This window comes from Pempheris klunzingeri, chromosome 12 (assembly GCF_042242105.1).
Source record: "Pempheris klunzingeri isolate RE-2024b chromosome 12, fPemKlu1.hap1, whole genome shotgun sequence".
Lineage (NCBI taxonomy): Eukaryota > Metazoa > Chordata > Actinopteri > Acropomatiformes > Pempheridae > Pempheris > Pempheris klunzingeri.
The window spans coordinates 10,037,743-10,050,679 of NC_092023.1; the positions used below are offsets into that span (position 1 = coordinate 10,037,743).

Sequence of the window (12,937 nt, forward strand, 5' to 3'; positions counted from 1 at the left end):
TGCTACCTACGAGGCACTACTTGGCACTGCTGTGCCCACAGAGGGCAACAGAGAGAGAGAGATGGATTGAAGGCAATAGAGAAAAAAGAGAACAAAGAGCAGCTATATGAAGGATAAAAAAGAGAAGGATGAAAAGATGAAGGGAAAGATCAATCAGGTAAAAGAGAGAAATGAGGGGTAAAGAAGAGCAGAGAGAGGTTCTGTCATGTTGGATAAAAGCTGTGCCTACTGGGCAGTGGGCACAGTGTAGAGTCACTGATGGTGCCACCCTCACAGCAGGGGGTGTGAAGGCACAAAGTTGACCAGATGACTGACTGACTGACTGACTGACTGACTCTCACACACACACACACACACACACACACACACACACATCACAGTTCATTCAGGATGCACAAGATCCATGCACATTGCTCTCACTATAGAGTAACAAGCAACACAACGCTCTATTATGACACTGATGCTAAACTGCTCACTAAACCCTCACAAACAACCAGGTGTATCTGAACATTTTCAAGTGTATTTCAAGATACTCCAAAAAACATACGTAACTTTAAGTGATGGCTTTACGTATGCACTGTACGAGAGGCAAAAAAAGATGAGCACAGAATGAAGAGTAGATGGTGGATGGATGGCAGAGGGCTGGTGCTCTCCCTTTCGTTCCCTGGCCTCCAGCAGTAGTGTGTGTATGTAGGCCAGTGTCCCAGGGCACACTTGGCTGGGGTGACAACAGTTGTAGCCGACAGATTTGCCTCCATCTTGCCTGAGGTCTCCCAGTCAGCGATCTGTCTATTCTATCCATTCCCAGCCCTGCAGGGTGGACAGATTACAGCTCTGCCCGATAATCCTGCTTTGAATCGTGTGTGATTTTCCACTGCTGAATTTACAGGATCCACACTGTAACCTTGATGCCGTTTCTAATGCAAATAAGTTCATGCAATTCCAGAGTTAGATAGTGGGGCATGCTTACAGTGGCTCATGGTATCATTTATCCTCTGCAAGAAACTGAGGGATAAGGATGGAAGGAGCTGTGGAGAGATAAAGGTAAGGTGACTCCTAGCAGCTAAATACTTTTACTACCTGGCCTGCATGAGGGAATAGTAGAGGAAAAACAATACAAAGAATAAAAACAAAGAGGTGCAGAGCCGTCCAGCTTTGCACGAGTCTTAAAATGGATTTAAACTTATATCCTTGCTGATTTAATAACCTTGTTGTATAAAATCCATATCAAGTGTGATCCTGGCATTCGAAATGAAATAACAATTTGAAGTAAAACATAACAGCTCAGAAGTGTTTGGACCGCTTAAGGTAAAAAGTACTGATGCTGCACACCATGCTTAGTACTGGAGGTCAGTTGAAGAAGCTATGCAGCTACATGACCTACAAGAGTTGCAACTATCTCAGATCTAGGCCTCCTTTTCAGATGTTTCATGCTTTGTGTATTTGCTTTAATACTGGGCACACTAGTATAGGGTGAACTTGATAGTGGAAGTCAAGCGACGTTAGCAGAGGGATGGAATTGACAAAACAGTGGGAGGGAGCAGGTGTTTAGATCAAGGGTTGCAGCACAAATAAGTGTGCGGCTTTACTTTGTTGTCCTTCATGATTTTAGCCGGCATACACACAACAGACCTACTTTGTCAGTGTCAACATGTGTACAGAATTGAAGGGTTTGAAGGGATGAAAAGAGGATTTAAGGTTCAGATAGAACACATGATTTCACCGCATGGAACTTAAAATGGTTTGCATTTCCATTTGTTAGTATCCAGCTTGGCAGAAACACACATTCTGTTTTAATTACTGTCACATCAACTAAATTAACACAGATGAACTTAAGATTAAAGACCAGAGAGAGAAAGATGCAGCAGAGAGTAAGACAATAAGACTTTGTGACAGAAAGACAAAAGGAGATAAAGAGTCAAAGAAACTGAAGAAAAGAAAAAACACTGAGTAGGTCTCAACAGATTGAGTGAGAGAGACAGCGACCGTGCGAGAGAGAGAGGTGAGAAGGCAGGATGGCAGAGAGGGCACTCCGACAGCGAGGAGAGAAGAACGCGGCAAGGTCTCGTCACCGGGCCAACGGGCCCACCACTGTCAACATCATGGCACTCAGTGGTACACACACACGCACACACAAACACACACACACACGGCTGGCCAACGGCCCTCCCAGCTGCCCTATCCGTAACTGTCTGATTAGTTGTGCTAAGCAGCCCCTCCCCTGCCAACCATGGTGCCATCTGCTACCCAACAACATGGCTGCCGACCAGACAAGCACACGCACACACAAACACACACGCAAATACACAGAAACACACAGCAAGCCTCATACCTGGCACTGCCCCGCTGCTGTCACACAGAGACACACACATCAAACTTCACAGACACAGGTGTAGCCCAAAGGTATCAACACTTAACATTCGCACAAAGGCATGCACACAGACTCATCTAATTGCACGTTCATGAACGATTCAACACGTCCTGAAAGAAGGATACTTCATGCATGTGTTCACACACACACACACAAAAAGTCATGCACACAGTTGTAAAGGTTGTGTGCGTGCATGTGTGTGATGACAGTGGTTAGGCACTGTTAATTCCAGGTAGAAAGAAAGATGCTGTGCTCAAGTGTGTAAGTGTGTGTGTGTGTGTGTGTGTGCTCTTTGGCAGCGCTTGAAGGTTCATTATGGCCCCCACCTCTCCTGAGCGACTGCAGCCTGCGTGGCGTCCCGGCCCTTTTATTCCGGGCCGTGATTGGACAAGGGCCTCCCGCCGAGTTGGTTTGCAGCAGTTTTGTCGCGCCCAGATTTCACTCGCTGCTCAAAGCGAGCCTCTGGCGGGACGCGGCATCTGCTGCCTCACCTTCCTCATTTACACTTCTCCGCCCTCACACACACACACACACACACACACACAGTTCTGTTCACCGCCTTTCCAGACCTTGCTATCACGATCTTCAACTGAGGGGAAGGGGAAAAAAAGAGAACTAGGTAGAGGTACAGAGAGAAAGCAGCAGCGTGACATGTTTAATAGAGTTTGGGAACTTTGTGTATAAGAGTCACAGCGGTTGGTCTGGAGCGTTTTATCTCTCTGCCTCTCAGCAACCATCTTCTGATTTCAGGGTCACAGAAAGGAGAACGTGGCCTTAAATCACAGGAGCACTATCTGTCTCCCTCTCTACTTCTATCTACACAAAACACAAACACAAAATCAAGTTTGGTTTTACTCAGGTATTTAATGCTAAAAAAAGGGTTCGAAATGTCATGATTCACAGCTAACTAGATAGCTAAGTAGCTAGCTAGCCCAGTGGGAGGAAGTGGACACATGACATCCATCTCTATATAAACTATACTACACTATACTCCTGCTGATTGGACATGTCGTGAGTACTAGGGGAGGCATCTTGATCGCATGCCTATACAACTTCAACTCTAACTCTAACCCGCACTCCACATTTTGACCTTTCCAGCACAGGCTACCCCGCCGTGCCACTGCCAGAGTTTCAGACTACCTCAGTCATCTCCACCAGAGAGATGGGCTAAGTTGTCCTTTGGTCTCTAGACTCCTCCATATCATGTAGGCTAAAGAGTCCCTGAAAGTCACTGCCTAACAATATCCTCAGTCAAGACCAGCAGCTTTCCTCCTTGCCGAAAAAACTTTAGGACAGTCCTCTGAGGCCAGCTGGAAGTCGTTGCCCATGGCTATTTTGATAATTTTGATAATCAATTAATCTGTCTGACTAATTTTCTTAGAAAAATAATTCATAACTCTCTAATTACAGCTTATTAAATATATAAATATTTGAAATATTATAAATATGTTTTTTTACACCTCTATGACTTAAACTGAATCTATTTGGACTGAGGACAAAACATGACGTTCTTACATTTTAATTAACAACTAATCAATAATTTGAGAAAATAATCGGCAATGAAAATAATAGGTAGTTGCAGCCCTAATGGCCATCCATACTCTTCCTACACCTGAAGTTTTGCCTCAGAGGACACAGAAGCTTCAATCCCCTGGACTTTAAAGTCTAAAGGGCTCTTCCATTGGTGGACTTCCTAGATTGCTGCCACTGCAGGCACCCTTCATATAGCCTTTAGTCAAAATGCAGGATTGTTTTTCTCCAGATGTGGAATTTGATGAGTTTGCCGTGAGGATCTTTGGCCAGACAGTTACAGTTGACCCTCACTGCAAGTTTCGTCATACTGTGTATGTCCAGCAGCCTCCTGAGCTAAATCACTAACAGGAGGTTAGCTAAAATCTCTGCTCTTTTCTCCAAATGTGTATTAAAAGTGTTCATGACATGCAGTCACAGATCAGAAAATATCTTGTTGGGACATTTCATGCCCCAAGTATCCATAGTCACAAAGTTATAAGTGAGCGCAAGTTAACTTATTCACTGACGCATTTTTAGCTCTACGTCCATCTACAGCTCTGAGCGAGTTTCCTCATGAACATGGATGCTTGATTTTATGGGGATAATAAAACTGGTGTAAGATTTCGGATCTCGCAGACATTCAATTCGTCCACACCACAAAGCAGGCACACACAGGTCTCAACTAACCACAGATACACTGACGCATGTAAATACACACATCTACACATTCATGCCTATGTGGCATGAGGACAGAAGTTATGCTGGGCAGTTTTCACTGTGGCCTTTGGGATCTGTGATCACAACACAGGGAGAGCTTAGGCCGGATGGAGACAAGGAAAGAAGAAAAGAAAGAAAGTGAAGAAAGACAGGAGCAAACAAACAAAACAAACTTAGTAAAGCCCTCTGCTGGGCTGGGGCTGGGACTGGAGTGTGTGTGTGTATGTGAGACGATGTGAACAGAGTGGCGGGGATTAGGACAGATCCTGGGCTGTCCAACTCACAGCTGGCTGATGATCCAATCCTGGAGCGCAGCGCAGCGCACCAGCCGCCATGGGACCCCCGGATGCGTGCATGCATCTGTGTGTGTGAGTGTGTGTGTTTGTGTCTGTGTGTACAGGCATGTGGATTCGACTGATGTGCGTGTCAGTGTGCACATTTGCAGGCATGCAGTCGTACAAACAAATGTGTGTTTGTGTGTGCATGTGTGCATACGTATATGTGTTTATCAGAGAGGAAGGTAAGGCTATCAGAAATCAAACAGAGGCTGTCTGTGCTTCATGTCCCCTGTTTGAAGGCGGGCTGTGATCATTAGGGCCACGAGAGAAGGACAGAATGAAAGAGGAGAACGAGCAAGTTGCAGAGAGAATCAAAGAGCTGCCTTCCAAGGCTGGTCATATAAATGCCTTCCAGCCTCGCTGCTGTGAATCTCAAACTCTTACTCTCTAACGGCACACAAACACAGTTACACAAACCAGCTCACAACAGCTACAAAGACTCATGCATGGCTCTGTAGTTAACAGCAAGAGAGGGCAAACAGAGGCATGACTACGAATGAACTACATGTAGTTCTGCATAACCCCAGAAGGCCCACAGATAGACAAAGAGAGACAGAAAGAGACAGAGGTAGGGAGAGAGTGGAGGGACAAGATCGCTTGAGGTTCATTTCTTTGGTTTGGAACAGCATGAGGAAAAAAAGAAATAGAAAACATTACAAGAGGAAAAAAGGGGAAAGGCAGAAAAACATGTATATGGTGCTGGCCTGAGGACACACAAAGGCTGTGACCAAATCTCAGCAGGTGTGTACGTGACATGTCGATGTGTGTGGGTGTGTGCATCTGTGTTTGATGCTTGATCTCTACGTTTTGTTAGATGACCTTCACCTAAGAAAACACCAAGTTTGGGAAAACTGGTGAGATTAAACTGTCAGTGATGAGAATAGAAATCAAAATCCTTAGTGTGTCCTCTGTAGACCTTTTGGCTCCAGAGTACCTGTTTCGGTATTCACAGTGATAAGCAACATTTATAATGATGAGCACGATATCAAAACTGACATAGTGATAACAGCTCTGAAGTTAAAAAAAGTAATTTGTATATATTTTTATGTATCTGAATCAGTATGCTTCAGCCAAGGTGCTTATCGGATGCTCAAACATTGTCTGAACCCCCCTCCGCCCACATCCTTTATCTGAATCGTGTAAATGCTTCCAAAAAACATTTCTGTAACTTCCTGAAACTGGATATCATGCCCACTTCACACAGGAACTGGCCAGGTGTCTGTGGAGCTGAGAGAAGTAAGCAGGGTTTGAACTTCTCTCTCAAGCTCTGTTTATAAACGCTCACAGAATTATGAACACCTTCAAAAATGTATGTGTTGTCTCCCTATTTGAACAATTGTTGAGTCTCGCCCCTCCCTACCACAGCCGGCCTTTGAGTCTGGCTGTTTGGAACAGTTATAAACACTTGTGCTTTTATAAAGATAACACGTCGTACAAACTAGTTCATATCGAGAATAACCTGCCTTGAAGTTGGTAGCCTAACCAGATAATCTTCTTTCTTTAGATGAGACTAAATGAAGCACGGAAGTAACATTATTGAAATCAACCAAATCGTCCAATGTGATAAGTCAGTTGGTTTTGGACCAATAGTGTAACTAAATTTTTGTATATCAACATGTGTCCAGAACATGTTGTTCTGTGGTTTGAGTTGAGTATGATAAAATACCATTTTGGTTTGCCAGCACTGATGGTATACTGTATAGCTTCACAACATTTAGAACAGAACAGTTTCAGACACTTGGCAATGAATTAAAAATGAGTATCGTGAGTTCATATTACCAAACACAGCCCAATCTTTAGAAAATGTAGGCCTGCAGACTTTTTTTGTGATCTCCTATCCTGTGACAATATTTTGGGCTCCCACATAGACACAGAGATGCATGTCTTTATAAGCTGTTCCTGTACTGCCCATGCTATTTAACCTCATTAACACCTTTTTTTACTGCATCGCTGTGAGGATTTATAGCTTTTATGACCGTTATACATGTGTCCTCCGTTTTATTTAAATTACTTGGTGGCAGCACTGCTTTTTAAAGCTCTAAACGTGTGAACAGGTTTTCTCGTGCACAGTTGAAGGAAAAAGAAATATCTATATCAAATCAGTGTCAGAAGTGGCTTTCACTGCTAATGACCCAAATTGAATTTGAATGGCTACATGCTCAGCCAAGTCAGCAGCTGTCAAACATCTAGTATGCATCTGTGGATAGATAAAACTATAAACTCTCTCATGCACATACATCCGCACACATGGCAGTAAAATGGTTTAGTCCAGTGGCTCCTCTAGTACAGGTCAAAGTCATCATGTTGCCATATTAATATTCATGTCATTCTCCACAGCTGGCTGCAAAATACACACACACACACACACACACACACACACACACACACGCACGCACACACACGTACGCTTCTTGCCTCATCCCTTAAACACACGACAGCCCGCCATGCGGTCAGTGTGTTAGCGCTGGCCAACTGACAGACAAACACACTTAAACACAGATCAAGCCGGGAGCTGCAGTGGACACGCACACACATACCGCCAAGCTGACAGACACATAAACACAAATACACATGCACACACACACACACACATAGATTACACAAACTTGCCTCCCGCAGCCTCCAGCACCACAGGGCACCACCGCCACATCTGTGCCCATCTCAGACACCTCGGCTGTGGGCAGCGGGGGTGAGAGAGTGCCCTGGGCGGCTGGCATGGGCTGGCATGGTCCTGGCAGTGGCTGGTGTGGAGGGGAAAGCAGCCAGCGGATGACAGAGGGGGCAGAGAGAAGGAAAGGAGAAGGGAGGAATGCAGGAGGACAGGAAAGAAAAAAAGAATAATGGCAAAAGAGAGGATGGTGAAAGAGAAGCTGATAGAGGAAAAGGAAGTGTCTAAAGTAAAGGGACACTTAAGAGCTAGAGCTAAGAGCTGCAGGTAGAAACAATAGAGCAGACAGATGAATGTAAAGATGGGTGTGATAAATAGATAAAAGAATGATAGAGGAAGTGATTACAGGGAACCAGGAAAAATGGGATAGAAAGATGCAGAAATAGATTTTAAAAAAGGATCAGATAGAAGATGGAGATAAAAGGGAGGGGAGCCGGTAGCGCCTGTCGTGAGAACGGGTGCAGGGCACTGGCAGGTGGCACTGAGGCCAGGCTGTCCAGTGACCATCAGCCGCACTTTTCTGTGTGTGTGTGTGTGTGTGTGGGTGCGCGCCAGGGACAGAAGAAAGGCTCAGGCGCCATTTTGGCTCTGCTGGAGCTGTTGCTGGGCTGGGCACTGGCCTGGTGGCACAGAGTGGGCAGTGTGTTTGTGTGTGTGTGTGTGTGTGTGTGTATGTGTGTTGCATTATGTTGTGGCATGCTTAACAGGATTAGAGGTGACCTGGTGAGGTCCAGTTGGTACCGGGACCATGGCACAGCGGCGCGCATGTGTGTTTATGTGTGTGTGGTTTGTATAATAGGATTAGCTGTTACCTGGTGCGGTACAGTTGGTGTGCTGGTCTGAACTGGACTGGACTGGGCTGAGCTGGGCAGGAGCTGGGCAGAGGGGAGCGCTGTGTATGTGTGTGTGTGTGTGTGTGTGTGTGTGTGTGTGTGTGAGTGTGGTGGCATGTATAATAGGATTAGGTACTACCTGGTGAGGTGCAGTTGGCGCTGGGCATTTGCCAGCTGTTCTGCTAGGCTCAGGGCTTCGGCCTGCCATTGGCTCCCGTCCTTTTGGACCGCCTCCAGATGCTGCCGACAGCCAACCAGCTCTGAGTTCAGCCTTTCCACTTCCTGTCCCGCAGAGATGGAAGGAGAGAGGGAAGAGGAGGTGAGGAAATCTTTCACAACAACCCACCTTATGCCCTCAGATAAACAAAATGTTAAAGGATGATTACAACCTCATGTTAAGGTTGAGTAGGACAAGGAAATGATTAGATCATCTTAAATTCTAAATGCTGTGATTCCAAACACAAAATATCAGGGCACTTCATATTTTTGGTGACACATTCTATTTAACAAGCCCTGTATAATCTAAAAGTGTGACCATGACATTTCTCTGCTCATTTAATTGTTTTAAGTCTAGGCAGACTGCATAACTGATGCTTGTACAAATGATCTGGGATAAATTTGGAAGTTTGGAAATAAATGTTTGGCTGTTGATTTCGCTTCTTACACCTAAACACACCTAAATTATTGACCTGACAAACTGATCATTGGCTGACCTCTAATCTGATTAATCTAATATGTCTAAACAAATCAATAGGCTGAATGCAGATATACCTGTGCAGCATTTTCCATCAGTCTGTTGGTCTTGGTGTTGAGCTCTCGGAGCTCTCTCTCTGCCTCCTCTTTCTTCAGTTTGGCCTGGCTGAACTGATATCGCAGATCCACACACACCTAAAGATGACGAGGACTGATTAAGAACAGCCAGTCCTTTGATTAACAAATATTAATTCCTGTCTGTTCCTTCCATCATTTGCCATCATTTTGATTTTCTTTTGATCTTAACCTATGCTTATCTGAGAAGGTCAATCATTTGAATCATAACACCCTGCACCAAGTCTTTTTACCAGGCAAAAGCTCACTGATACTTTAGATGCAGTATGCTATTATACTGATCTATTTCTCTTCTCCCCTCCTGCAAGCAATCATATAAGTAATTATTGTTAATAACACAAATTCATATTAGCACTAGAAAATACTTAATTGTAATGGTGTAAAATTGTGACACAGTCAGAGCTCAGGGTCAACAGTAGAACACAAACTAGAGTAAGTGTGGATTCAGTGTTTTAAAGATACAGACTGAATGTTTGCTGATATGTAATGCTTGAACCTGAGTCTTCCAGTTTAAGCAAAACCTTGAAGCCCCCTTGAAGCAAATTTGTCATTGCTTTGCTGCCATTTCCATATGTATATACCCATAATTTTGCAATTCTACATGATTAAAACCTGAATTAAGCATCTTCACATGAAGCTTGATGTTTAGCTCGCTGTACACTTATTTATTCACTGATGTTGAATTCACCCATCTAACAGCCAAAAATAAATACTAAAATAGATAAAACTTTGCTGCCATCCAGTGGATTCACAAAAGCATTACATGTAGACAATACGGACAGCATCTAACCATGATGAGAGGTGTTCTTCTGTTCCTTCAAAGCAAGAAGCTTTTAGGTGCTGGTCTAGAAGCAAAATGCATTTCAGTCTTTAACTGCAATACTGTAACCAACATCCTAACCAGTCGAGAAAGATTCAATTTTGCAACATAACTTAACTATGAGCAACATAAGCACTAATGATAAGTCACAATACATACATTCATAATACATTTTCTTGCACAACACACACAGTGTACCTTGGTATTGTCTTGTTCCTGACTGGAAAGTTTGCGCAGAGTGTCCTCCAGCTGATTGGTCAGTGAGCTGTTGTCTCTGTGTGCTCTGTCTAGCTGCCCTTCTAACTCAGCAACACGCTGGGAGAGGCTTGACACCTGATAAACACACACATTTTCAAGGGCATTTCATCACAAAATAAGAATGTCAGCTTGTTCTTTACAGCAACTCGAAGAGCTTAAATAAGAACTGCCACTCCACATGGACCCCATACAGTTAAGAGCAACAAGTGTAAAATATTTTGTTATTTTTACTACGTGATCAAACAGTAAAAATTCAGTCTCCTGTGCCAAAAGTATCTTTCTCACTTGTGGTTGTACATCATTCAAGTAGTATGAGGGATGACTTTTAGTTTGTACATTAAAAGTTCAAAGCATCCAGAACTGTGGATTGGATCTACGTTCATACAGTTTTCTAGATATGCAACAAGTGAATATGATTTACTGTATGTGCCAGCTCCTCTTTGTGTTTGCGGGCCTCAGCTCGGCCCTCCTCTCTGGCCTCAGCCAGTCTCTCCTGCAAGGCCTGTGCTTCTTTTTCTAGCTGTTCCCTGAGTCGAGCCAGCTCCCTGGACAGCTGCTCGCACTGCACCTCCACCTGCATGCATGCAAACAGACACAGAAGGTTTGCAGCCACAATGAGATGAAGAAACACTATTTTAGTGGACAGCTCTGGAGGATCCATTAGAGAAAGAGCTTTACAAATCAAAAATGGCTGGAAAGGTGTGTTTCTATGTTTCACTGACCCTTGCTTTGTACAGATTAGCTTCTTCCGCCATCGCCACAGCCTGTTTGACCTGTAGACAGGCTGACCACTCCCTCTGTTGTGCCTCCTGCTGACTAGACCGCACAGCTCGCAGAGCCACCAGTAACTCATCACGCTCCCTTGAAGATTAATAGACAAGAGAAACGCATGACCAGCAAATATAAATCATGGGTGAAATTATTTTTGAATCTCTTTGTCATTTCCTTTTTTGTTGTATTCCCAGAATGTATTTGTGTGTGTGTGTGTGTGTGTGTGTGTGTGTGTGTTACCACTGACTTTGTGAGTCTGTTAATAGCCTGGACATGTAGATTTGTGTGAGTCCCAGCCAAAACAGCCTCGTGTTGTGCACACTTCAGACACAACCCCGCCACACGAGGAGCTCCATCGGTCCTCAGAGCATCTGCAGACTGTTTCTCCCTGTTTCTCAGAAGAACCTTAAGCTCCTCACACTCCTTCTGACTGACCGACAGATCCTTCCTGAAGTTGGAAGCAAAAAGATGAGGTGTTGACAAACAGAGAAGTAAGGCAAGAGGAGTATTGCTCTTTTAAAGCTAAGCTATAAATCAACTAAGCAATAAAAACGCAAAGAAAAAGCAATACGCTGCAGTGGTCACTGGCCTCAATGGGTTCACAGTGAGAGTGTACACTGACCTGAGGGAGATGACCTGAGCCTCCAAGCTTTCGATCTGGGCCTTGTAGATCACTTTCAATTGTTCCTGATGAACACAGACATTTTCAGGGCAGATTATGTATTTATCTGTGAAATACAATTAATCAGTGGATGAAAGTAAACAGAATGGGACGCAATGAGCGGCAACTGTATGTTTGAGCACAAGAAATATATGTATATTCTTCTTTGGTTTAATGATTGTGTTCCATCTTATGAATGTTTCAGTGGGGCAATTGCAAATAACTGTACAAAATAAGTTGGACACACAAGTTGAGGTAATATAAATTATAAATAAATGTATTTGTAAAATGTATAAGTATTTGTAAAATGATCTGATATTTTCAGGTGTTCCCCTGGATATTACAGGTGTTAAATGACTGCTGAGGACCATGTGCATTGAACATGGAGAAGGAAAACTGAATAGTAACTGTAGAAGAGGAGAGAAAAGATCCATCATCCCTACCAGTTCATTTTTCCAAGTGGTGCGTTCGGCTTTCTCCAACGAGCTGTGGCCTGTGGAGGCCATGTAGCTTTCGGCTGCCATACTCTCATTCACCTGAGGAACACAACAGGCCTGATGATGAGCCATCCAGGGCTTTGTCTGTTAACACTGCTACTGTGTTACCATATATTACCATAGCTTTAGATCTGAAGTCTGATTGCAACTTCTCATTCTCCACCACCACCACTCTGATCCGTTGTTTCATCCCCTCCAGCTCCTCCTGAAGTCACACACACAGAAATTAATCAAAAAGCAGACACACACACACACACACACATTCATTCATACATGTGTGCCTATACCTTGCAGAATTTGACTTCAGCTTCCAGGTGCTGGATATACTCTGACTGGTTGTGAATCATTGGTACCAAATCCTGAAAGCCAGGCAAGCCGGACCTTCCCTCCTGCTGCACTCTCTAACAGACGATCAAAAAGGACGCAAAACACAAGATAAATTGATGTAATGGAAATGCGTGAATGATTTAGTGAAGTATGGAGAATGTATCCAAGCCTGACAGATAATTCTATAGTGCATACTCTACCTTGGATGGAGACTGTTTCTTTGAAGGAGAGAGAGGAGAGGGAATTTCTCTGCACTGCTTCAGTAGGAGGCTCTTCAGCTGATTAACTGCAATGCGACCAAACACAGAGACAAGCATGCACACACAAGAGGCATTT

At 44.0% G+C, this 12,937-nt stretch overlaps 1 protein-coding gene across 1 annotated transcript in view; it reads right to left on the reverse strand.

Annotated features, from left to right (window-relative positions):
* Positions 1 to 12,937, reverse strand: part of sdccag8 (SHH signaling and ciliogenesis regulator sdccag8) — a 45,531-nt gene that overhangs the window by 31,286 nt on the left and 1,308 nt on the right. Inside the window, exons 3-13 of the mRNA XM_070840505.1 lie at positions 12,802 to 12,887; positions 12,562 to 12,675; positions 12,393 to 12,479; positions 12,221 to 12,313; positions 11,739 to 11,803; positions 11,364 to 11,564; positions 11,068 to 11,206; positions 10,767 to 10,919; positions 10,286 to 10,420; positions 9,211 to 9,327; positions 8,579 to 8,721 (exon numbers count right to left, since the gene is read on the reverse strand). Coding sequence (XP_070696606.1) covers positions 8,579 to 8,721; positions 9,211 to 9,327; positions 10,286 to 10,420; positions 10,767 to 10,919; positions 11,068 to 11,206; positions 11,364 to 11,564; positions 11,739 to 11,803; positions 12,221 to 12,313; positions 12,393 to 12,479; positions 12,562 to 12,675; positions 12,802 to 12,887 — 1,333 coding nt within the window. The remainder of the gene's footprint in view (positions 1 to 8,578; positions 8,722 to 9,210; positions 9,328 to 10,285; positions 10,421 to 10,766; positions 10,920 to 11,067; positions 11,207 to 11,363; positions 11,565 to 11,738; positions 11,804 to 12,220; positions 12,314 to 12,392; positions 12,480 to 12,561; positions 12,676 to 12,801; positions 12,888 to 12,937) is intronic.